At 42.9% G+C, this 23,084-nt stretch overlaps 1 protein-coding gene across 1 annotated transcript in view; it reads right to left on the bottom strand.

The window, feature by feature from the left end:
• The window catches only part of Aida (axin interactor, dorsalization associated), a gene marked incomplete in the record, with an annotated part of 31,657 nt that overhangs the window by 8,294 nt on the left and 279 nt on the right, over positions 1–23,084 (bottom strand). The window contains 5 exon segments of the mRNA XM_005409254.2: positions 267–330; positions 6,296–6,350; positions 6,849–6,902; positions 14,388–14,457; positions 22,859–23,084. Of these exon segments, the coding sequence (XP_005409311.1) occupies positions 267–330; positions 6,296–6,350; positions 6,849–6,902; positions 14,388–14,457; positions 22,859–22,968 (353 nt within the window).

Genomic DNA, 23,084 nt, shown 5'->3' with positions numbered 1-23,084 from the left:
GATAGGAAAATTAGTGAGCTACAACATTTAATATACCAGTGAAGCTTCACAGATACTCATTTCTCAAGGCACGATGCTGATTATTTTTTAAAAAACTGATATACTACTGATAGCAATGTTGATGCCATTGGTATCACTGCTACCAATGATACCAGTCACACCAATGATACCAACACTGGTGTCAGAAACAGAAATATCCGAAAAGTAGGTATAAAACAGACAGCAAAGTAAGAAGTAACATATGAATGGTTTTCTCAAAATTTTACCTTAAAGGGACAGGCTGAACATCAAATGGAAATTCTTTATTATACGTAAGAATATTCTTTAGAACTAGAATGAAAAGATACAGAAACATGAATTCTTGTGTGAATAAAAACCAAGTTATTTTATCTTAAACAGTCTTTAATGGCTAATCATCTTTACTATGCACAATATGTTTGTAAATTCCCAGCCTTACTATCATTCCAGAGCCACTGTGGATCTGTCGCCAGAAGGTCTCAGCAAAAATGGGGTAACAAAGAATGAGCACTTCTTTCCTGAAGTACTCTGATTAAAAGACTGATATCAAAGATGACCAATTTGTGGGAGCCACACGAGCACATCTTACTCTGTATTAAGTAGGTTTCCTCTGAACACTGTAAAACTGGTAAGGCTTGTAGCTGAGAGGCTCTAATCTCATATAATCGTATATATATAAACCATATGTAGACATACACGTACACACACACACACACACACAGTGGGATCCAGCCTCAAGAGAAGTCCTCAAACAACACGGCAGGACTTGCTGAGTCCTGCCTATCTGCATCTCTGACCACGCTCTGGCGTGCCAGCTCAGTCTTAAACCCTACCTCTACCTGGGCAAGCACTGCAGGTATGCAACGCACTGTCTCACTTCTGGCCGTAAGGGTTCCCAGTAACTACCTGCATCAGTCAAGGTGGACTCACAGCATTAACCGGGCACCCTCCAAGGTTCCCAGGACTTTGTACTCAGCTTGCTCAGCCTTTAATTCTGGAGTCCCGCAGGCAGCGCTGAACGAGGTGTAACGGACGAGCATCCCAAAGGAGGCTGCAATTACATGACTTACTCCAACAGGAGTTAGATCTGCTTCTCAAAACTGCCTCCCACTCCCCTCTCTTCCCTCTAGCAGTACTGGGAAGGAGTCCAGGCAGGGCTTTCACACTGAGGTACATCTCCAGGCCTTTTTATTATTTTTTATTTTGAGACAGAACCTCACGAAGTTGCCCCAGGCTGGGCTCAAATTTGTGATCTTCCTGCCTCAGCCTCCCACAGTGCAGAGATTGCAAGTGTGAGCTACCACACCCAGCTTTACATCAGAATTCTTTTCTATGTGCACCTCTAAACACAGACACTGCTTTAGGTACTAAAAATACAGAGTGATCAAGAACTCGCATCCAGACATTAGACCCTGCTTAGGAAAAGTGAACAATAAATTTGCCAACAAGCAAGAAAATTTAAGACTGGGGTTAGTTCGTGTTATGAAGGACACAAGCAGGACGGGAATAGACGCAGTACGCAGTGTGAGTGCTAGGTGGCGCCGCCAAGCTGGACAGGATAATCCTGTCAAAACTACACTGTTAGATGAGAAAAACGCGCCCCCCAAGCACTCTAGCAAAGGAGAAGAGCCCACAGCAGCGAAGGCTCTGAGGAGGCAACAGCTGCGCTTCTTCGAAGACGGAACGGATGGCAGGGCTTCGGCCTGACCAGCAGGGGGAAGTGGCAGAAGGTGAAAGACGTTGTTGAAGTAGAGTCCTGCCCCTTGGGTTACGCCAGTGACACGAACGTTTGCGTGACATCCCGAATCTCAGGCTCCCCCGCTCTAACATGGAACGCCATGCTTCCAGAGACTGCTAGGAGAACTAAAATTAACTAAGTATGAGACCGTATGGACAAATTTAAAATACCACGCAAGTGGGAGCCCACCCTGTTACACAGTAGTTCATTCTCTCCATGGCCTTCCCTCCTAGGTGCCTCAAATGCTAGTGTTTCACAGCTCACTAAGAAGTGCTGTTTTTCAAAATAAGAACATCTTTTCTAAACTTACTGCACGTCATTATTAGTATGCTGTTAATTCAGCCCAGTAACTACCAATCAATCACTTCCGAGCACTGTGTAATATACTGACAAGGGGGAACAGGTGCCAAAACAGACTATGTCAGGCATATCGGAAACAAAACAGAAATGGTCATGCTTTAATAATAATAAAATGAATTATGTTTTAATACTAATGAAATGAGAAACTATTCTTTAAAATATGTATAAAGTAAATTTTTTTAAAATTGGAAATGATATCAGTTATCCTGTATTTGTAGGGTAAGAGAAGAATTACTTTCTTTTCTTAGGTATCACTTTGAAAAGGAAATGTTTGCTCTGACATAGTAGCCTCTGGTTTTATTTTTACAAGTTAGATATATCCAATGTTTACAGCAATAGCTTTGGGAGAAAAAATGAACCCTTTCCTACTACCCCTAACAGTAGGACAGGCTTCTACTTTCACCAGCTATGGAATGACAGATTCTAATGTTCTTCTAAAACAGGACTCTACCGTAAATTTTGCAGGAGGTTTCCTTCCACCAACCCAGCACTGGTGTTTTAGGATGATGTGGCGAGGAGCAGCGAATACTCTGTGGGGTGTCACAGAAGGCTCAGCCAGCGCACGCACACATGCTGGCCCTGCACAGCAGACCCGACGAGGTCCTCACCAGGGCACACGTGGGGCGCTCACGGAGTGTGGGCTGCCACCGTCCTGACGCCTACACTCTCAGGATGACGCACGCACAAACATCCAAAAAGTGTTCCGCCTTTGTGGCTGACGTGCTTCATTTTTGTGGTAGGCAAATTGGGCAACTGCTTCCATTCTCAAAGGTTATTTTTCAAATTATAGGAGAAGATTCCCTCAAGACAGTCACATTTATGCAACTCAACACAAACCTGCCAAGTCCAGACTGAATACAGAGCACAGCATGGGCCCTGCAGGGAAATACAAAGGTTATTCCTACTTTCTTTGAGAAGTGAAACAAAAATACATGAGAATAATACAGGGCAGGCTCTGATTCTGGATATTAGAAAAATGCTCCTATAAGGGACACTACACAGTTAGGGTGAGAGGGCTAGAAAAAGCAGGGAAAGCTTTGGGGGGAAGGAAGGACTTCTGTGCAACCTCGAAGGATAAATTAATGGAAAGGAATTTTACAGCATGGGGGTGGGAAGGTATGCATGAGAAAAAAGCAGTATATCAGTAAGGATTAACACAAGAAAAATGACTAGTACTTTCATAGTCATTGTTTTAGTATAAATTTCAGATAGGAGTTTCAAGAGATTTGAAAAGTAAACTAGCTAAGTTCAACATATTAAAACCTATATTCATCAATTTTACTTAGAAGAGGCTTGACCAAGGGCAAGCTGTACTAAGAAAACAATATGAAATAGTCAAATATCAACCTTAGAAGTGTTCTAATTCTTGATAAAAGTAATTAACTCAAAAAGCCCTCAGCTTTAATAAATTACACACACACACACACACACACACACACACAGACCATCACTGATTTTACTTCATGAACACGTGGATTAATAATCTCGCTGATTTTGAGCAACACAGCACGTAGGGCTGACGTCAGTGTTGGCCTCGCGAGCCCACACCTGTCCCTCGCACGCACGCGCTGCAGGGCTGTGCGCCGTGTGGCCAGCCAGCTGCAGCAGGAGGGCTTCTCGTGTGTGCTCCGCACGGAGCTGCTTCTCTAAGAACAGCATCCAGGCCAAGATCGAGCAGGGCAGCAGGAGCAGCCATGGAGCAAGCTTTCAGGAGGAGATAGTAAAGATCTAAGGACAAATAGCTCACAGTCTTCAGGGTCACCCTGTGCAGCTCTAAGCTTCTTAAATATTCCTTGGAAAGAAACAAAGCTAATGAAAAACAGTGATAAATTAAGAAGCCCAAACCCTACTGTAATTACCTTATCATTAAAAATTGAATGTAATGCTTTTCTTTATAACCACTATATCACAGAAACCCTAACTATAGTTGTAATCTTTTGTTTTGTACCAGTAATCGAACTCATGACCTTCCACTTCCCAGGCAGGCCCTTGTGCCAATGAGCTATATCCCTGGCCCCTCTGTAATCTTTTACTTAATGCCATCAATGTGTTCTCTTTTCTCAAAATAACCTTAAACACAGCCAGTCACCAAAGATGATATATTACAGGATTCCACTTATACGTAATGTCCAGAAGAGGCAAATGAAATCAGTGATTGCCCAGGGTGAGGGATGGCAGGGGTGGGGTGGGGGGGGAAGGAGAGAATGCTATGGGCACAGGGTTCCTCTAAGGTGACGAAAATGTCCTCAAGTCAGTGGTAGTGGTGGGTGCCGGACTGCCAGAGTACTGAAAAGCACTGAAATGTACACTTTAAACTGGCAAATTGTGTGACAGATAAATTACACATCGATAAAGCAAGTATAAATATAATCCTACACGAAGTATCTGTTAATGATTTTTTAAAAGATACCAAACAAAATTTTGGATAGAAGAAAATATGGTCATTAAAAATAAAAACTTGTGAGAATTTCTGCACCACTTGATTGCCATCACTATATACTTTGGACATGGGTAAAAACCATTTCTGAATATAGAATTATGTCTCTTCTAATAAAGAGTTTATGATCTAGAGCCAGTGAAGTAATTTGGCAGTAGTTCAGGGCATGCTATTGCATAGCACGCTTAAGGCCATGGATACAATCCCCAGCACCACAAGAAAAAAAAGTATGATCTGGATTACATAAAGTAACCAGAACTATTAAAATGACATAGTTCATCATAATTCTTGCCATATTCAGGACAGCATTCTGAAGAGATGAAACACGATCACCTAACAACTGTGGAAAAGCCACCAGAATCACAACAAATCTGCTATATGTTCTTGTTTGTTACTTCTGTCTACCAACACAAATAACAAACTCCTCCAGGGCTGCTGTCTGTCCTGGGCCTGCAATCACAATCACGTTTCTGCTCCTTAAGCATGGATGTCTGTATCAGACTTGCTACAAACGAGTGAGAAACTGGCAGTTTGTGAAATTTTTATGAACATTCTCTTTAACTCTTAAAATTTTTTTTTTTTTTTTTTGGTTTTTCTCCGGTACCGGGAACCGAACTCACGACCTTGCGCTTGCCAGGCAGGCGCTTTTGCCGCTGAGCTAAATCCCCAGCCCCTAATTCTTAAAATTTTATCTTGTAACCTCCTACCCGTGCACGGAAACATCAAAAGGACGGCAGCTGTGTGGACCGAGCTCTGCAGACCTGTGTCCTGAGACTCAGGCCCAGCTCAGCTCCAGAAGTTCAGAGAGAAACTGGATATTCAACTACAAAGTGAGAGCATGCAACTCCACGACTGAGACTCTTTTCTGATCTAAAATGCCAAGGTTTCATGATTCCCTACTTAGAAAGTTGACTTCAAAACGGACAAATAAAATCTCCTAGTTCCTGTTTACAAAAGCAGCTAAGATGGGTGATCTTGTCTCAGTGTAAGGGGAGTACCTGACTTCCACTCAGTTGGCCTTCTATTCAACTCTGCCCATGCTGCAGATGTTTCTAAGAGGGCATTCATTTGAACCAGCAAACAGACTTTATTTGTAGGACTCTAAGCACCAAAATATTAGAAGAAATGACTTCAAAAAGTTTTAGAGATGGGGAAAAAACGAAATACAAGGGAATATTTTACAGCCCATCCCAAAAGCCAAAATGCAGCTCTCAATGACATGCAGAGGAACAGTGTCAATGACTGTGACCACATCCCCTCTGGACTTAACGGTCAGTGTGTGCCTGAGGAACGACGGCCCTATGAAAGCCATCAGGACAAAGCATGACTTAAACATATCTAGATGAAGCACAACCTCATACCTTCTACAGTGAGGATGAAATCAAAACAATACTGTAGGAATTTTAAAAGGGCAGAAAAGATCACGCAGGACTAAATATTAAGGGGAATAAGTTGGATCAGCATCTGTGCTACATAACACATAACTTTGTAACAGATAAAGTACTCTTTTCAAAAAAATTTATTTATTTATTTGTTTATGTATTTATTGTCTTTTTGAGACAGGGTCTTGCTACGCAGTTCAGGCTGGACTTGAGCTCACCTTGTTGCCCAGACTGGTCTCAAACTCACAATGATCCTCCCATCTTAGCCTCCTGAGTGCTGGGATTACAGGCGTGCGCCACCACGCCCGGTTTAAAGTACTTTTTAAAAAGAATATTGCTGAAAGGTGTCAGAAAACTTACTTGGCTCTAGCTTCTTCAGGTCCTCCAGTTTAAATTCTTCTTGGGACTGTGTGGACTAAATTCAAAATATGCATATTATATCTTTGATTACAAAGGTTTCAATTTTTCGTTTTTTTTTTTGGTTTTGGTTTTTCTCCAGTACCGGGAGTTGAACTCATGACCTTGCGCTTGCCAGGCAGGTGCTGTGCCGCTGAGCTAAATCCCCAGTCCCTTCAATATGTTTTTTTAAGTAGCAAGAACCAAATACTCAAAATGAATCTATTTCTTATTTTCAAATAGCAAAATGAAAAGTCCTAAACTGGCTTTTGTTTGTTTTTACATTCTTGAACCATTCAGGGCAAAAGCAATAGAAAAATTTAAAGTCATATCTTTTATTTCTACAGTCCACAAAATATGAACTAAATCATTTAAGTCTGAGTTCAAATGATAAACTTTTATTGTTATAAAGCACTCCTAAGACAACCACAACAACACTGCTTTGGACATGATTTCCTAATGCCTTATCAGAATAATTTTTTGCCTTGTGTTAGAAAGAAGGAAAATCTCTACTTACCTGTAAAGCTGCACTCCGCAGTTCCAAGCATGTTGCAATTTTGCCTATGGTTTTCTGTAGGGAAAAAAAAATGCTATAAATAAACTATTATAACTGTCAGTTGTTACAATCAAGTTAATATCTTACTGATGAGAGGTCTATCCAGGCAGAGTGGTACCACGTGCCTGTAGTCCCACTAACTGGAAGGGTAAGGAAGGAGGATCACTTGAGCTCAGTTTGAGGTTAGCCTGGAAACTGGAAGACACAGCAAGATCTGGTCTCAAAACAAACAAACAAACAAAAACCAAAATAGGGGTTGAGGATGACAGCTCAGTTTCAGAACGCTTGCCTAACAAGTGTGAGCCCCCAGGTGCAATATCCAGCACCAAAAAAAGAAGAAAGGAAAAAAAGAGAGATCTATAATTGTCTTAAATAAGTTGAATTATACTTCTTCCTAGCATCTTACAGATTTAAGAGAAAGAAGAGGCAAAGGATTGAGATGAAGGAAAGCAAGCATATATTCTCTCCTAACGTAACAAGCCACAACTACTAAATCAAATTTGCTGCTGAGCGTGGTGGCACATGCCTGTAATCCCAGCACTTGGGAGGCTGAGGCAGGAGGATCTGTGTGAGATCAAGGCCAGTGTGGGCTACAAACTGTGTTCAAGGCCACCGTGAACTGCATAGCGAGACCCTGTTTCAAGAAGAAAAAAAGACCAAAACAATCAAGTTGGCCTTAGTGACTGACAGCTGAACACAGACATTATGAAAAGCGGTAGGGAGGTTCTTCGAAAGATTAAAAATAGAACTTCCCATATGACCCTGTCCCACACGGTACAGAGCCACAGGCAATGGAAACTGTGTGCCCCAGAGGCCTCTGTGCCTGCGCTCAGCGCAGCACTGGGCCTGACAGCCGAGATGTGGCACTGACCTAGGCACCAGCGACAGACGCACGGGGGAGGAAAACGAGGCCCGTGTCCACAAACCAGCACTATTTGGCCACAGAAAGCAAGCAGCCTGTCATTCGACAGAACCTGGAGAGTCTGGAGGCGATTACGTCACGTGAACTACGGCAGGCACAGGAGACACTGCTTGATCTCACTCGTGCAGAACGCGTAAAAGCAGAACCTGTAAAGGCTGAGACAGAGCAGTGGCCACCTGAGGCAGGAGAGAGGCAATCGTGAACAGCAGTAATGCACTGTACGGTTCCCCCAGCTAGGAGAGAGAGCTGCACAGGTTTTCACAAGGAGAAGACAGGCATTTGAGCAGGTTCACCTGGAGAGAAGCATTACACAAGGTATACACTACCCAAACACACTGCCCCACCACGTTACAGTTAAAAATTAATGTAAAACTAGAGAAAATTAAAAGGGAAATGAAAAGGGTTTCCCAACAACCTTTCCGCCCAGGGTTCATCTTCTCTTTTCCATAAAGCCTGATAGCCACTAAAAGACTTAAGTGCAAAAATGTCTGCAAGTCAGCATCATGGTATAATTACGATGAACCCTGACTTGTTCAACATATAGGTAATAATACCTGTGAAAAATGGGGCACAGTTTACAGTCAGATCTGTTTAGTGAGTTACAAAGTGACTGTAAGTGACAGGACAGTCACTGCGTTTATAACTCTGTGTTCTACCGTATGAGACCACACAGAGTCACCGAAACTCAAAAGCAAAGACAGTTCTGTAAGGTTCAGCAAAGTGAGCCATGGTACATCCTAAAGAAACAAGATCTGCATTAGGAAACAGAAGCGGGGCAGTGAAGGCATTTAGAAAATCACCCTCTGTCAACCGGCTACAGCCCCAAACGGGAAGCACAGGGAAACGTGTGAGAGGCAAAGCTGCCCATTCCATCCTGAAATGAATGGCCTTCAACACCTAGCTGAGAGATGGGGATTGCTGCAGTGACAGGCTACACAGAAAGTTTCTGTTCAGGACGTCACCTCTGCCTTTAAGGAAGACTGCTGTACTGTGCCTGATGGCCCACACCTGCAATCCCTGCAAATTGGGAGGCTGAAGCAGGAGGATTCCTAGTTCAAGCCCAGCCCGTGTAACTTAGCAACTTAATAAGACCCTGTCTCAAAATAAAAAAGAGCTGGATATGTAGCTCAGTGCAAATACCCTGGGTTCAATCCCCAGTATGCCTCTCCCCCATAAAAGCATTCACAGGTTGAAACAGAAAAGGAAAAAAAACTAAAGGCAAAATCAGGTTATTTCAAGGGTTCACATGACTGGGGAAATGAAAGAGATTCACAAAAGAAATTCTCAGGGAAGATGGCTGAATTATGTCCACCCACACATCTAGGTCCTTCCCGGCATTTCTGAAGTCCCTGCAGGGACGAGGTGTGCGTGCAGTGTCTGCGACGCCTGCATGACACACTATCCTGGAAGGGGGCATTTCTCAAAGTGCACTGACGCCCTGCACACGCCCTGCACACGCCCAGCACACGGGACTACAGGGGAGGTTCAGGCTGACTTTCTTTGGAAGGTGAGTGAGGAGGGAAGGGGAACTTGAGGACTCAGGTAGGTGGGCGCTGCAGACCAGCAGCAGGATGCCAGGCCCCAAGGGGCCCGTCTGGAGCCGGCTAGGGGCTCACCACGTCCACAGCCTGAAACATCCTCTTCAGTCCTGGTATAAATGTTTGGAAACATCTCATTCCGTTTTGCAAGTCTACATTTGGCAACTACATTCATACACGGTAACTGTAAAGGGATTCAAGAGACTCACATTTTAAGCCGCTATTCTGTGGAAAGTAGCAGTAGCCTTTGCTAGGCACGCTCTGCTGCCCTCAAATCCCTGCTGCTCAAGGACACTACTCAGCTCTGGCCGAGCCAGGGAACAGTCCTGAGCGACCATGGAGTGTGTCCAAAGCAGCAGCTCTCCCGAGGGACGTCCTTAGTCTGCCCTAGGGCCCAGTCAGACCCCGCCACTTACACATGTGCCAGCTGAGGCACCAGCCCTTCTGCACAACACAGCATGAGGCGCGCACTTTAACTAGAGTGCGGCCACTGAGCTGCCGCCACTTACGTTCTCTTGTAAGAACTGTGTCTGTACTGAGATATGTGAATGAGTTAGTCTTTAAAAACAGTAAACTTCTTTCCCTTCTTTACTACAAAATCCATTTGATCTCATCCTTTCCATGTTTAAGATAAAAAGGTTGCAGACTAACAACTGGGAGGCCACTGATAAACTATTTTAATTTTAAATGTTTCTCCAAGCTAGGCAGAAGCAACAGCTTTTTAACAGAAATGTACTGAACTATGGCAAAATACCAATAGGCATTATTCATAACTATTTTAAGGGACCACACCCAAGCCCAGTATTAAAAAAAGAGTGAAACACTATCATGTCAGCTGTGGCAATAACCTTTAACACATGCAGAACTTATTTATGTCAAAACCAGATCTTGCTACTGAAGTCGTTGCACCTTTTGTAGGACAGTTCCGAAAACGATTACGAGGCACAGCTGCATGTGTGAGGGTAAGTGCTGACAGTTAACGTGCCTTCACACTAAGCACTGCAGGTAAATGATGTTCAATTTTAGGAAGACTTCAAGAAAGTTCAGAGAAAAGATAGATAAAAACAAACAATTAAAGAATCAATTTAATCTTGCTAAAAGGTACTCAATTTATATAAGGAAAAACCAATTTAAAAATATACAAAAAGCAGTGTAGTTTCACTTAATCCGGGCTTAGTGTTTTCATATTTAAACAGCCAGTTGTCTAGCTGGGGGTGGGAGAGGGGACGGGGAAGGTGGCACAGGCGGGGACCCTAGAAACATAAGGCAAGCGCTCAGTGCTGGGTTCTCATGCCATCAAATCTGACACAAAATGGGAAAACTTCCTAAGTGTCATAAGACAGGAAGTTCTTCTCGGTCCAGAAACTTATGTGAGAAAATCTACTACACCAAAGCAGGGAATTCAGGGGAACGAAAGCTTTTGGCAGCTTTTCCTTGGCTACTAAACGCAGTTTTTATAATGATAAAACTATCGGAGAACCGAAACGAAAGCTAATCATGAGGGAGGGCAAAATAAGAATCTGGTCTTATTTTACACCAGAAATCTTTTGAGAATAGTAAGAATAAAAGATTCATCTGAAGTTTTTACACTGTCCCACACCAACTAATTTGGCTAGGAGAGAATAGTAGTTCTGCTACAGAGTTCTTCAGATTTAAAAACAATGTAAGTTTTTCTAAAATTAGGACTTATCTTAAAATAATCACAAATAAATATCAATAACCCAAGATGCAACAAACCACTTATTCATCAAGTATTTTTGAGACTTCAATGTGAGGTAGACAGGAAAAAGCTGCATACAGATACAAATATGATAGGTTTTTTTTAGAAAAAAAATCTATCAAAGTCCCACAAATTATTAAATGGTTGCTATAATTCTAAGATCTACCAAAACATTGCTACCAAAACACTGATAATAGTGAAAGTATAAAGTACATAATTTAAAATAGAAAACATAAACAGTTTTGCTAAGAAAGGAAGGAATATTCTCTCTTTTCCTATTTTGAGGAGAATACAGTGGCGCTATTTCTCCAGCTTATGTACCAGGCATAGCATTAAATCCGTTTTGCAGGTCCAAAAGTTTGTGCTGAAATCTCCCATCTGATGTTCTGCGGAACTGGAGACACAGTGAGCCGTATGCAAAGGCGGGGGAGGAGAGGTGACACCCAAAGGCAAACCTGAGAATACTGCACACTCCCACCTTTCAAATATCCAACACACACACCAGCACGGTGAAGGCGGGAGAGATCAGCAACTGCCCAACAACATCTATTTATTTTTCAGAACCAATACTCCCCAGAATGTGTCTGGAAGATTATTATTTTCTAATTATTTATTAATGTGGGGCCTCTAAGAACCTTCTGTCTATGTGATATTAGGTACAGCCTGGGAACCTGTCACAGTTTTTTGGTCAGTTGTGGCTGCTCCCCTGTGTTTTTAAAGAAAATGCAATTTCTTCTCAGTGCACCCCACCTGCTTTCTCCTCCTTGTGAGAGACAGAACAGCCCAAGGTCCTCTCCATGACCAGTGGCACGCCCGAGAGTCGGCCACAGCGACCCCCAGGCAGAGTCACCAGAGGTTTGTCTGGGGAGAACACCTCTGAGGTCACTTATGGTTATCTATCGCCACTTTCACACACAGAAAAATTCAGGCACTAAGCCAGAGGCAAACGCAGACGCTACTGACTCCAGAGCTCAGCTTGCTCTTCTAGGCCGAGCTGCTTCCTGGCTCCTGGGCATTTTTGTTTGTTTTTGTCTTTGTTTTATGAGATAGAGGTCTCGCTGTGTAGTTCAGGCTGGCCTTAAACTCATCATGTAGCCCAGGCTAGTCTTGAACTCTCAGCCATCCTCCTGCCTCAACCCACCGATTACTGGGATTACAAGTGTGCACCACCACACCCTGCTGGTGTCTTTGTTACCAATGAGAAGTTGAGAAAGGACAGTAACCCGGTGGCTGCTGTGGGACAGCCATAGATTAAAGAACAAGCAGCACTATCAAACATTTTCAAGAAAATTAAGGTTAAGCTTTTTCTCTCTAGTCTAGTCACAATGCAAGGCTCACCTCCTGGTGGTATTTGCATGTGTACATGGGATTTTATTATTATGTTTTAAGAGGTCAAACCACTTCTTACTTGGGGTCTTACGGCTCACCAGTCTTGTTCCCAAGCAACAGATACTGGCAATAAAACACAGAAGTAACTCAAGGCAAACAGGTGAATAAAATACGAGGTCACTAAAAATTTTTAAAGTTCCTTAAGCTTTCACTGTTTCTATATTCATAACACACTTATCAATGATTTATCTACTTTGGTTCTATTCACCAAAATTCAGGCATTTTAAGTCCCAAATCTGTGACACCAACTGATCAATTCCTACTCAACTCCTAGAAAGACTCGCAAATCTCACAGAGGTGCTCAAGTGAAAAGTCCAGCAATGGCAAACCTATGGCACGTACACCATGGCAAGCACACAGAGGCCTCTCTGCGGGCACACGAGCCAAGCCACCCAGCAGCCAAGCATTGCATAACAGGTATTTTTCCAAACTAAAACTCCATATTCAGGTTTAATTGCAATGTTGGCACTTTATTTATTTTTTTTTTTTGCGGGAGGGGGGCGGTCTTTTTGAGACAGGATCTTGCTGTGTAGTTCAGGCTGATCTCGAACTCGAGGTGATCCTCCTGCCTCAGCCTCCCCAGTGCAGAAATTACAGGTATGTGCCACCATGCCCAGCAACACTGACACTTTGCAATAAATAAGAGGGTTATAGTTTGGGCACTTGTTCTCTAAAAGGTTCACCATTGCTGCGATAACCTGTTCCCTTCCTTAAGCAAATCAGCTGCTTTCTCCATGATAACTATTTTTCCAGGGCTAAAACTCCAAGTCTCCTAAAACTATTGTGGATATTAGCAATTATTAAGGGAAAAAGAAAAATATTGTTTTAAATTGTACAACATGAATTTTCTAGAAATACAATTTATGTAACTTGAAGTCTAAATATTTTAAAAATGTAAATATACTAATTTGGGCAAGAAATATGGCTAATTTCTAATCTTTGGAGACTTTTTCTTCCCAAACTCCTGTTAACTCAGACTCAATGAACAATGTCTGCAGGCTAAACAAATTTGTTTAGGCTTGAGATGCAGGAAAGACTAAGACTTTTTTTCACTCTACCGGATGAAAGGTTGACTTACCCTGAGCTAGCTGGAGCCGGGATAAAATGGGAACTGCTTCCTCCCACTTCTCACATTTTTTTAAAGAGAAAAAAACTCCAAAATTTCAAAACAAGATAACAGGAGGGTAACTGGTTAATACACTACATATTGTTATCTTTAGTTACTCAGAGTACAAGATATAGGCATTTAATCATCCAAACAATATTAGCACAAACCTTTCTTTTCAATGAACCTAGAGAAATTCTGTTCTCTTTTTGACTGGTCTCTTTAATGTAGCCCATTTTCCACAGTCTCTAAGAGTTCAGGGACTCACCCTGACACACAAAAGTTCCAATTCAAAGAGAAAACACCACCAAAGCATTTTGCAACTTTGTACACTGATTTTGCTGATTGATTTGTAAGGCAAATTCTTGACTTAAACTCACTTTTTTTCAGTGATTTTATTGGTTTGTTTGATCTGATTGTGTGGGTTTGCTGGCTGGTTTTGAGAGGAAGTAGAGTTCTGAAAGCTCAAAGTCAGTCCATGTGGAGGTGGGATGCGATTATTCACAGTCCTGTTTTCCCAAGAGACTCTAACTGAGCTCCCGGCTGGGCTCCCTCCTCTCCCTGAGAGGGCGGTCGCCAGCACAGTTAAGCAAACCCTCCATGGCTGAGCAAAGAAATTCATTAAGTGATAAGTTATATGGTGTCTCCAAATAAGCACTTAATGTTAGACTAAGCATAACCAGTATGGTTAGTTTTTGTTTGTTCTGTTCTGTTTTGACTTATTTGTAACCATTTTCTTTTTTTTTTTTTTTTTGGTTTATTTTTGAGTAACAGATGAACCCTTTCCATTTGGAATCGGCTATATCTAGAGATTATTTTGTGGTACCTTTTGTTCTTCTGTGAATTCAGAATTATTGTGTTGCGCTTGGGCCTCTTTTTGTAGATGTCTTGCTAATCTGTAAGGAGAAAACATTCTTTAGAATTGAAATAAAGCAAACTATCTCAACTGCAACAAGGTAAAAAAATTCAATCTTTTAAAGATAGTAAAGCACAGCAATACTTCGTTCTGTTTTCAAAGTATTAATCTACATTACCATTAGAATCAAACTCCACACCACCATGATGAAAATAAGATACAGTACTTTTCATACCATTCCACCGGGGTAAACTTTAGCTTTAGGTGGTAAAAACAAAATCTCAGAGCTGGAAGGAATCTCAAAGGGCATCTAATCCAGCTCTCTCTAGTGTGTACAAATTTGTTCTATAAGTAGCCAGTACGTAGTTGTCCAGATTCTGCTTACCCACTGCCAGTGAACACCAGTAACAATATCAACCAGAAGAATTTTATGCATTTATCATTAATTTAATTAGTCCGAACCCAAATTATAGCCCTGACAAAGTGATGATACTCTTATCAAAATATACTTCTGGAAACTTTTCTGAAAATTAGAAAGTTCTGCACTCATCAGAAACAGAAATATTTACTTGCCCAATTATCATCACACTTAAAAAAAATGGGGGCTGGGGATTTAGCTCAGCGGCACAGCGCCTGTCTGGCAAGCGCAAGGTCATGAGTTTGATTCCCGGTACCAGAAAAAAACAAAAAACAAAACAAAACAAAAAAAGCAGACAAGCCTTGGATGAGGTTTTTTTTTTTTTTTTTTTTTTTTTAGACAGGGTCTCACTTTGTATAGTTCAGGCTGGTCTTGAGCTCACTATGTAGTCCAGGCTGGCCTCGAATTTACAGCAATCCTCCCGAGTGCTGGGATTCAGGCATGCACCACCACACCCAGCTCAGATGAGTTTTAAAGCGGGGATATATGTTATTAATCCAAGTTAATTGGTGAGGACCCAAAGCTATTTCTGAGGCAACAAAAACCAAAGGACTCATACAAATAATCAATACAAAGGCTTTTACAGATAATCAACAAATAGCCAATTTTGGCAAAAATTTGAATAAACGTGTCTCCAAAGATGTATGAAAATGTCCAATAAGCACATGAGAAGATACTCAACATCCTTAGTTGTGGTGGATTTACAAATGGTGGTCAACTTGTAACACCCAGCTGAACTGAAATCAGCTTGGTGCTGGGTGTGGGAGGCCCACCTGAGGACTGTTGCCAACAGCATAAAAGGAGAACTGGTGGGGGGAGGTGTGCTGTTGATTCTCCTGGAGAAGACTGTGACACTGGTTTTCCTGATTGAACTCGGCTGTTATCATCAGAGAAGCTTGGGACCTCATCACTGAGGATGGCCATGGTTCACCTTGGGGGAGCTCTGGTCCTTACTTTGGGCATCGGATCCTGGCTCTGGGGGAAGATGGTGTGCGGTTGATCCTTCTGGAGATGCTTGTCATACTGGCTTTCCTGATACAAACTCACTGTTCTCATCCTAGGAGTCTGGATCCTCACTGTTGCTGAGGGTGGCTGTGGTACTTTTCGGGAAGCTCTGGTCCTTACCTTGAGTGTCACTTCCTGGCTCTAGTGCAGATCCCTCAGCCTGCTGACACAGATCCTTCATCCCACTGGTGCAGAATTTCTAGCTTCCACCACTGATCTTTGGGCCTTCCCAGTTCAGATGCTCAATACAGGCTTGCATGAGACATGGTCACGGGTTCTATGCCTCCATTTGGACTTGTGCAGGATATTGCCATGGAATCTAAGCCCTTGGCTGGGTTCTTTGGGTCTGTAGTGCATGGACAGATCTCCTGTATACTCTTCTGCATTTGACTTTTTGGGTGAATGTTATAAAATAATCCTATAAATTAGGTGTCCTGTATTAAATAGTTTCCTTTGCAAACTCTGGCTACAACATTTGTCATTTGAGAAATGTGTATCAAAACTATGAGATACCACCTCACAACCACATCATAGACCTAATTTTAAAACTAAAACAGAGAGGAGAAAATAAGAGATTTTGGGGAGAATGAAAAAAATTGGAAACTGTTATGGTTGACACACTGTGTCAACTTGAGAAACCTATAAGCTTAACTAAGTAACTCAGCAGTTCTACATCCTAGTGTGCAGAAGACATCCTTTACCCCTAGGATGTTGTTCACTGTGTCAACTTGAGAAGTTTAGAAGTTTAAATGACTCAGCAGGGGGCAAGGTTCTCACTTTGTAAACATCCTGAGCCTGTGCAAGAAGAGGGCACTGAGATGGTCTGAGTGCTACACCCACCACAGGGCTGATGGCCAGCTTACAATATAAGGGAGGAAAAGAGGCTAGCTCTTTCCCACTTTTGCTGGTTGCTTTTACCGTCTTTTGCCACCTTGAACAGTTGCTCCTGTGCCATGCCACCATGCCCTGGAGCCAGCTGATTACAGACTGAAACCTCCACAAACTGTGAGCTAAATAAACCTTTCCTTCCTTAATTTTGGGAGTCTGGTATTTTGTCTCAGCAACATGAGAAAAGTAATCACAACAGAACCCTCATACATTGCTGATGACAATAAAAAATGCTACAACCCACTGTGAAATCAAAGTCTTAATTAACTCAAAGAATTGAAAATACAAGTTCATACAAAAAAAATCTGTATACAAATGCTTACAGGAGCATTATTTGTAACAGCCAGAGGTTTTCCACCCGATGAATGGTGAACAAAATGTGCTATGTCTATTCAATGGAATATTATATAGTCACAAAGTGAATGAAATTCAGGTAACATGCTACAACATGAACTTCAAAAACATTACACCAAATTAAAGAAGCCAGATGCAAAAGATTGCATATGACTTCATTTACATGAAGTGTCCAGAACAGGTCAGACCAAAAATAGAAAGCACATTAGTGGTTGCTTGCAAAGGGGGGTAATTTGGAGCGACTAATACTAGGTACAGGATTTCCTTTGGGGATGATGGAATGTTTGGGAATTAGAAGTAATGATGGTGGCACACACTGTGAATAACCTAAAATGAACTGAACTGCCTGTTTAAAACTGAGTTTTCTGTTATATGTTTATCTCAATAAAAAATTCCAGGGTGAAAAACTGGCAAAAGAATTTAAAAATAAAACTCCCAAGTATATTATTCTGGGTGGGCAATGAGGACAAAGGGTAGCAAGTGTAACCTTTTCTACCAGGACAATTTAAGAGGATAGTTCATCATGTTTCCAAAAATCATATCCTTTTTTTTTTTTTTCCTTGGTGGGGAAGGGGAATCAAATTCAGGACCTCTTGCTTGCCAGGTAGGTGCTGTACCACTGAGCTAAATCCCGCAGCCCCTCAAAAATCACATCCTTAAGGGTCAGGTCTTATTCTTGATCACCTCTACCCAATTCATGGAATGTTTGCATTCCTTATTATAAAGCAAAAAATTCTTTCCAACAACTCCTAACTTTCACCAGGATAGTGTCATCACGTTATACATCAAGCGGCTTCCATCCATTAATATCTTTTCTTCCAAAGCTGAAAACCTCATAATATTTTCCCTAGAATTTCATAGATTCACTTTTTGTAAATTCTATACAAGAAACAAATACAGCCATTGTCCTTGTTCTAGACTTTGTTTTGCAACTCTTGCTGAGCTCCACCTAGGGGGTGCTCCACTGGGACCCATTCGCCTATATCTTTAGCAGTGTTTACCCTACATGCATGAACTCAAGGGAATATGTGGTATGGCAGTTTCTACACATCATTTGTTAATAGTGGTTATCAACCTAAGCAGAATTAATGCTAGAAGAAAGAGTATAGATCTAATCTCCTGCCCAAACACTAATCAGCAGAAAGCATGCTAATTCAAACAGATCCTATTTTCAAAACTTAGGCAATGGACTGGGAGGTTGCAAAAATAAAGGATCTCTATTCAGAATATAGAAAGAGCCCTTACAACTCAACAGGTGAAAGATGATGCAATTAAAATAGGCAAAAGATAGGAAAAGACACTTCACAGATACATCTACAGAGTTCCCTCTGCATATAAAAAGCTACTCAGTGTCATTAGTCATTAGGGAAATGTAAATTAAAACTACAGTGAGGCACACTATGGACTTACTTAGAATGCCGATGATCAAAAAGACACTAACACATGTCAGCCACATGCAGAGACAAGCACCCTCACACACAGCTGGGAGAAATATAGAATGGCATACCCAATTTCAACAATTTGACAGTTTTTTTTAAAAAAATTAACGTATGACCTGTTTAATATATGATCCAGCGATTCCACTTACAAATACCTACCAAAAGAAAGGAAACCATGTGCCTACATAAAGAATTGTATGTCAAGGCTCAGGGTAGTATTACTGATATAAGCAAAACTCCAGATGTCCAACAACATGAATGCACACACCAAATGTGCTGGCTCCATAAAAGGTAGTAGTATTCAGCAATAAGAAAGGGGGAAAGTACTGATATATGCTACAACGTAGGTGAACCTTAAAAACATCATAACTGGAAAAGGCCAGATGCAAAAGATCATGTATTAGGTAATTCAAATTACACGAAACGCCCAGAAGTCAAAAGTAAAGAGACAGGATGTAGATGAGCAGCTACCTGGGGCTACTGTGCACACAGGGCGTGTCCACAAAGGAACTGTTCTGAAACTTGACTTTGCCAATACTTATACAACTATGTAAATTAACTTAAAAAAACATTAAATTATACATGTACAATCATTATATAAAAATTATACTTTGGAGCTGAGGATATAGATCAGCAGCACAGTGCCTTGCTTGGCAAGCCCAAGGTCCTGAGTTCGATTCCCAGTACCAAAAAGAAAAATCATACCTTAATAGAATTGTTTTTAAAAGGGGCTGGGGGTTTAGCTCAGCGGCAAAAACGCCTGCCTGGCAAGCGCAAGGTCGTGAGTTCGGTTCCCGGTACCGGAGAAAAACCAAAAAAAAGAAAAAAAAAAAAAAACATCATAAAAAAAAAAAAAAAAAAAAATTGTAAATCCACAAGACTCTGCCATTTCAAGACAAAGTGAGACCTGATTTTGTCCACTGAAGGAAAATTTACCTGGTCTGGCTGTCAGATCAGTAAACAAAAGGTGAGAAACTTGTCAGTGTTCTTCTCTGGAGACCCCTCTCACTCTACAAAGATGCCTACCAGGGGACCATGCTCAAGGGGGAAGCTGCTTTTATTTTGGGTGGGGTTTTTTGTTCGTTCGTTTGGGGGTTTTTGGTATTTTGACAGGGTCTCCCTATATAGCCCAGGCTGACCTCAAACTCATAGGGATCCTTCTGTCTCAGCCTCCTGAATGCTGGGATTACAGGAGTGCGCCAACAGGCCCAGCACAGGGTAGTTTTCAACACTTTAAGCACATCAATATGTCACTGTTGGAAACCCACAGAGACACAGAAGTCAGCACTTTTCAAACTGCAGTGAAGGACTAGTTTTTCCTCCCAATCTGTTCCAGTATAATACATTTTGAAGATACAATTTAGAAAATAACATGAGGTCAAGTTGCTACAGAGTTTCAAAACGTTTGGCTCAATGTCTTTATCTTGTTGCAGACCAGCTCCAACCTAGGGACCACACTGAAGGCAGCACAGCTATACCACACCATAAAGATACCTTTAAAAGCAGGTGCTGCCCAGTCTTCAAAGCCACCCATGCATTTAACAGGTACTCCTCGCGCACCCACACGCTGCAGAAATACGTCAGGATCCACGCCGGGAAAGGCCTGACGGGGAACCACAGTTCCCCTGCACTCCACCACAGCAAGGAGCAGCACAAGGGAGGGAACTGCAGAAGGTGGCCTGCCAAATGGAGGTATCTGTAACTGGTCATGTGTGTTCTGGGTAACAATTTGACATAATCTCTTTAAAGGTTCAATAGCACTTTGGCATCAGCCCCTCCGTGCTTCCACAGAACACCCCTGAATTCATCCAAACTGAATATAATAATTTCATAACACCTAAGGAAACCACCATGTACTGACAGCCCAGCACCGCTCTGGAGAGTAGAGGCCAGAACACACATCCTCCCACTCTGCGCTCCAAGAGCTTACCTTCCAGTAGAGGAACAGAGAGTTGCAGAGTGTGTTTCAGATTGTCAGACACTGTAGTAAACAAATGAAGCAGCATGGAAGGGATGTGCTAGACTGAGGGAGAGGAAGTAGAGACCGACAGGAGGCTTGGCAATTTTATCCTCGTTGAAAACAATGATATTTGGACACAGACCTGAAGGAGGTGACCAAGTGACCCAGGAGGGAAGAATGTTTCAGAAAAAATACAAAAGCCCTGAAACAGGAGCAATGCTTCTGGAAACAGCAAAGTATATGGAACGTTTATTTTTCAGACTTGAGGTCCTGAAACAGCTGTTAGTTTGAAATGTTCCATTAAACTCAAGTGCCTGGAGGGCAGAAATCAGGTTTTATTCTTCAGGCCCCAGTCCTCACTTGCTCAGTGATGAAACTGTAGAAGCTACAGTATCCTTACATGTTGATGGCACAGCTCTGAGATGGTATGAGCAAAAAGACATTACACCCACTCCGTTAGAAATCTCCATCTTAAGAAGGTCCTCCTTGTTCACCCTCCATACGCAGTCACTGCAAACTTCTGTCACTAACTGCTCACATCGTTGCAGTGATCTCCCGCTGGTCCTGGCTGCAGCCTTTCCTCCGAACAGCTCTTTCAAGTAGAGTGGCAATTCGCCTTCATTTCCCAGATTATGAAATTGTACACTCAACCTCATGTTATGTATAGCCTGCATGTTTACAAAAGTTAAGCCAATCATTATGTATTTCTATTGAAACTTAATGCTTTTTTATAGTAATTGGAACTACTCCGAATCACGAAATTTAAAGACTAGCATTGAGACCTAACAATGGATTCGTATGTGTGCCATTACCCTCATTCAGATGCCTCCAGAAATTCCAACTGAACAGCTTGCATACTCCATTTTCCTTTGTAATTTCAATTAGACATGGTACTCTTCACTTTCCACTAGGCGGTCTGCTGCCCAGTGCCCACAGCTGCTGGGTCCCACATTCTAGCAGAGGTGGCTTTGTATCTCAGGCGGTTTTCATGAACACACGCAATGAGGATACAGGGGCACTGTCTAACGGGCTATAGTGTGGTGGGTATGTTCTCTTGCAGGGAAGGAATCTTGAAATTTGTTGATTTATTCACAGAATTACTCTATTGATATTTGTCAAATAAAACATCTTCAGCACCTCTGTATTACAGCAGACGGGATTTGGAAGGAAACTAAATCCCAGATTTCAGTGGTATCATTTTGTGATCCTGAGTAGCACGTTTAACATGGGCTTCAGTGTCCCCCCTTTATAAAATGAGAATAATTACACTCTCAAACGAATCCTGCGGACGTGCACAATAAATGCCACTGGTTGTTAGGCGCAGAGAAATGGCCTAGAGCAAAACTGTTCTCAAGCTTTTTGAAAATACTGGCAATTCAAAGTCAGTACAATGGGGTAAAGACCATCTACACATCTAAATTAATGGTCAAAGAAAAACAAATCACTACGAGGGGGGGATAGGAGTTTTCACTTTCCAAGTACCAATTCTGCGTTCTTTCCAGAAGTCACGGGGTGGAGGGCAGATTTTACCCACACATGGTTTCAAACTCAGAAACCTCAAACACTATCTTACTTTAAACCAAGAAGTAATTAATGGCAACAGTTTGCAAACAATAGCATTTTTGTAGGGAGTTCTCGCGTTCAGTAATACGTCCAAGAAACCAGGCAAGATTTTTATTTGTACATAAATCTAGTCTTTTAAAACCAACCCTAAAGTTTCGGAGGGGAAGCCAGAAAAATCAGACTTAGGCTGATAAAGAAACTGGCACTGACAGTACCCCGAGGCTACACACTGTACACAGGAAGAGGACAAGGAACCCCGGGGCGGGGGTGCTCCCGTGCGTGGTCTATTAATGCACATTTTGCTCTCCGCATTTCACATCCTGCGCGACTCCACCCAGAGCAGCCGAGCGAGGGGGTGGGTGGGACCCAGCCTAGCAAATAACAGTCCCAGAAACCGAAACGAAATTGTGAAAACACGCTCACCAGAAAGGGGTGGAGGAGCAGCGAGAGGGTGGCCTTCTTTCGGCCACCTTCTTTCAGGCCAAGCACCCCTGACCCTCGCAGCCTCCTGGAAGCCCCCTCCCTGGAACTGCATCCAGCTCCCGCCTCTCCCCTCCCCGGAGGGGGAAGGCACAGTGAAGCCACTCGCCCCTGGGACGCGGGTGGGGAACACAAAGTACTCCGCAAAGCTCCGAAGAGACCGCGGGGTGGCACCCCGAGAGGCGGGGCAGCGCGAGACGCCAGGCAGGCTGGGAAGAGGGGCCACCTGTTGAGCGGACCTGCCCGGCCGCCCCCGCCGCCCGGCGTCCCAGCCCGGCTCGGGACCGGGACCCACCCGACGAGACACGACGGCGGAGGCCGGGCTGTCACTCACATCTGATACTCGTCTATCGCCTCCACCAGCTGGCCCCAGGAGTCGAAGTCGGCGCCTCTCCTAAAGCTGGCGCCCCAGCGCTGCAGCAGACTGCGAGTCCCCTCCGACATGGCCGGCGCCCGCCCCGGCCCTCCCGCCCCGGCCCCAGCGAGCCCGGGCTCTAGGGCGCCATCCTCCCCGGGCCGGGCCCCGACATTAATGGGGCCGGGAGCAACCGCCACGGCCG

The sequence above is a fragment of the Chinchilla lanigera genome, unplaced genomic scaffold (assembly GCF_000276665.1).
Source record: "Chinchilla lanigera isolate Chin_1 unplaced genomic scaffold, ChiLan1.0 scaffold00119, whole genome shotgun sequence".
In the NCBI taxonomy this organism is placed as follows: domain Eukaryota; kingdom Metazoa; phylum Chordata; class Mammalia; order Rodentia; family Chinchillidae; genus Chinchilla; species Chinchilla lanigera.
This window is presented reverse-complemented; position numbering and strand designations above follow the sequence as displayed.